We start from the raw sequence: 3,300 nt of genomic DNA on the forward strand, positions 1-3,300 counted from the left end.
AACACAAATATACTCTGAAAAAAACATACAAAGATACACTGTAAAAACACAAATATACTCTGAAAAAAACACACAAATGTACACTGTAAAAACACAAATATACTCTGAAAAAAACATACAAAGATACACTGTAAAAACACAAATATACTCTGAAAAAAACACACAAATGTACACTGTAAAAACACAAATATACTCTGAAAAAAACATACAAAGATACACTGTAAAAACACAAATATACTCTGAAAAAAACACACAAATGTACACTGTAAAAACACAAATATACTCTGAAAAAAACATACAAAGATACACTGTAAAAACACAAATATACTCTGAAAAAAACACACAAATGTACACTGTAAAAACACAAATATACTCTGAAAAAAACATACAAAGATACACTGTAAAAACACAAATATACTCTGAAAAAAACACACAAATGTACACTGTAAAAACACAAATATACTCTGAAAAAAACATACAAAGATACACTGTAAAAACACAAATATACTCTGAAAAAAACACACAAATGTACACTGTAAAAACACAAATATACTCTGAAAAAAACATACAAAGATACACTGTAAAAACACAAATATACTCTGAAAAAAACACACAAATGTACACTGTAAAAACACAAATATACTCTGAAAAAAACATACAAAGATACACTGTAAAAACACAAATATACTCTGAAAAAAACACACAAATGTACACTGTAAAAACACAAATATACTCTGAAAAAAACACACAAATGTACACTGTAAAAACACAAATATACTCTGAAAAAACACAAATGTACACTGTAAAAACACAAATATACACTGTAAAAGTCACATATATATATATATATACATGTGTGTGTGTGTGTGTGTGTGTGTATATATATAGTGTGTGTGTATATATATGTATGTGTATATAGTGTGTGTGTATATATATATATATATGTATATATGTGTGTGTGTATATATATATATGTGTATATGTGTATATATATATATATATATATGTGTATATATGTATGTATATATATATATGTGTGTGTGTGACAAATGTACACGGAAAAAAGACAAATATACATTAAAAAGGTTAATATAAAAATACGGTCTAAAAATTAAAACATATACAAATACACAAATGTACACTAATAAAAGTCACAAATACACCGAAAGCCACACATATATACGACAAAAAAAGACATTAAACATTATACATTAAAATCCTCGCACAAAAGTACACTCTAAAAAATTACATATATACGGATACACAAATATACACTGAAAAAAATCACAAATATACACTGTAAAAACCATCAACAAACCTCAATGATCACCTGAATAAAAATGCTTGTGTAAAAAAACACCATTAATTATTTTTTTCTAGCCACGGAGGAGAGCAAGGAGAGTGACGCCTTTGGAAACTTCCTGACAGAGAGGAAGGAAGTGGTTCAGGTCCGAAACAAAAAGTGCGCGATACCTGAGGGACCCTGACCTCTGACCTCTGCAACCTGACACCAGACTCTGCCAGGAAGTAAAGACGGAGACAGACGGCCGGTGAGGGAAGAGGTTTCCCTCTGCGGGATGCAGACTATCGACTGGAACAGATCCTGTGGACGTGCAGCAGATTCTTCCATCGGTGATGGATTTGAAATCTGAAACTCTGATCAGGTGACCTCTGACCCTGTGACCTCGCACCTTTGGTAAAGCTGATTGGCTGCTTCTCCGTGTCGCTGCTTCCCTAAAAAAGCAAAAAAGTTATATTTTTATATCAGAAAAGACTTCTCTGTTCTGTTTGTGTTGTTGTTTCTCATTACTGTTGACTTCTGCAAAAGTCAAAAAGATCTGCAAAATAAAAGTGAGCTTTTAGTTCAAAAGTGGATTTAACTAAGATTTTCTTTCATGAGTTGTTTTTTTTTGTTTTGTTTTTTAGTTTTGAGTTTCAGTGTTCGTTTGAGTTTAGTTTTTTGCTGCATGACGCCAGGCGAGGGGCTTGGACTAAAACTGGCACAGCTAAGAAATGTTAAGATAGTGTGGCCCCGCCCCTCGGAGCCACAGACAACCTGGAAAGAAGTTATATTACGATCTAAACCTTTATAAATCAAAAATAGGTCCTCTGATTAAAACTATGTAAAACACAAAGAGACAGTTTGGCTGAGAAAACAGTTACATCATAAAACACACTAGCTGACACGCAGCTAATATAATGAGCAGCAGACACTTCAACCAGTGCAAGAGGAGCTCACAGTCAATATGCAAGGGACAGATTCATCACACACCAGGATGAGCACTAAGCCAGATAAGAACAAAACAAGGAAAAGAAAACCACCAAAGCGGCGACTCTCGACCTGCAACCCAAACATAATAAACTCCTATTGGCCTGGAGTTGTTCTCAAAGAGGCCATATTCTGCTTTATGGCCTTTTCCGGCTTTTCAGGACCCTTCTCTGCTTCTGATTGGCTTGTAGTCTTTAACTAGGAACTGAGCATGTGCAACTCCCAACAAAGATCTTGTAGAGTTAAGATGTATCCACAGCTAAAACAAAGCCTTCAACACAGGCTGAAAAGAGGAGCTGCAGCAACGTGCAGTCTGACAAAAATATGGTGTATTTTGAAAATGAAACCACGTAAACTTGGTACAACCCTTAAATAAGATGATGAACCTGAAGATGAGCAGAATATGAGCTCTTAAAGTGTCCTGTCTGGTTAAATAAAGGTTTAATAAATTAAATAATACAACTAGATTACTTCAGGGCCCGTGTCCACCAAAGCGTTTTTTTCCTGAGGCCAGCGTCTTTTTTTCAGTTCATTACAATGGGATCGCCGCGTTTATACAGCGTGACGAGGCGCTGAGCGTTTTTTTCCAGTCACCGAGACTTGAAAAATGTTCAAATTTGGGAAAAACGCTGCGCTCGTCGCTGTCACTTTTTTACCCAGCCGTCAAATCACAGTGCAGGAGGGGCGGGACAAACACCGCACCGAGCACATCCGATCTTGAACGAAACGATGTGCCTCCTCACCGAGCTGTTTCCTCGCCCGCAAAATCTCATGAACCCGCGTCATGTTTCAGCCTCTTCTTCATGCGGAGCCAGCAGGCCTGCGTACTTTGTGGTGACATTTTCTACAGTTAAATTAGGTCGCCTACTTGCAGCAAATCACCTCCATGGATATTATGTATCGTAGCAACCACAGCGTCTCGGAAAAAAAACGCTGCGCCTCCAAAGCGCACCCTGGCGCCCCCAGCTAGGCGTTTTCAGAAGAGCAGGTGGCGTTTTCAGCTGGGAAAAAAACTCTGCCAACTCTTCATG

The 3,300-nt window shown here is 36.6% G+C and overlaps 1 protein-coding gene across 2 annotated transcripts in view; it reads left to right on the forward strand.

Annotated features, from left to right (window-relative positions):
• The window catches only part of gpn1 (GPN-loop GTPase 1), a 12,824-nt gene extending 10,940 nt beyond the window's left edge, over nt 1-1,884 (forward strand). For both annotated transcript variants that reach the window (XM_046033613.1, XM_046033614.1), the window contains one exon: nt 1,381-1,884. In XM_046033613.1, coding sequence (XP_045889569.1) covers nt 1,381-1,487 — 107 coding nt within the window. In that variant the 3' untranslated portion in view covers nt 1,488-1,884. The remainder of the gene's footprint in view (nt 1-1,380) is intronic.
• The last annotated feature ends 1,416 nt before the right edge of the window (nt 1,885-3,300 follow it).

Source organism: Micropterus dolomieu, linkage group LG20, assembly GCF_021292245.1.
Source record: "Micropterus dolomieu isolate WLL.071019.BEF.003 ecotype Adirondacks linkage group LG20, ASM2129224v1, whole genome shotgun sequence".
Taxonomy (NCBI): Eukaryota; Metazoa; Chordata; class Actinopteri; order Centrarchiformes; family Centrarchidae; genus Micropterus; species Micropterus dolomieu.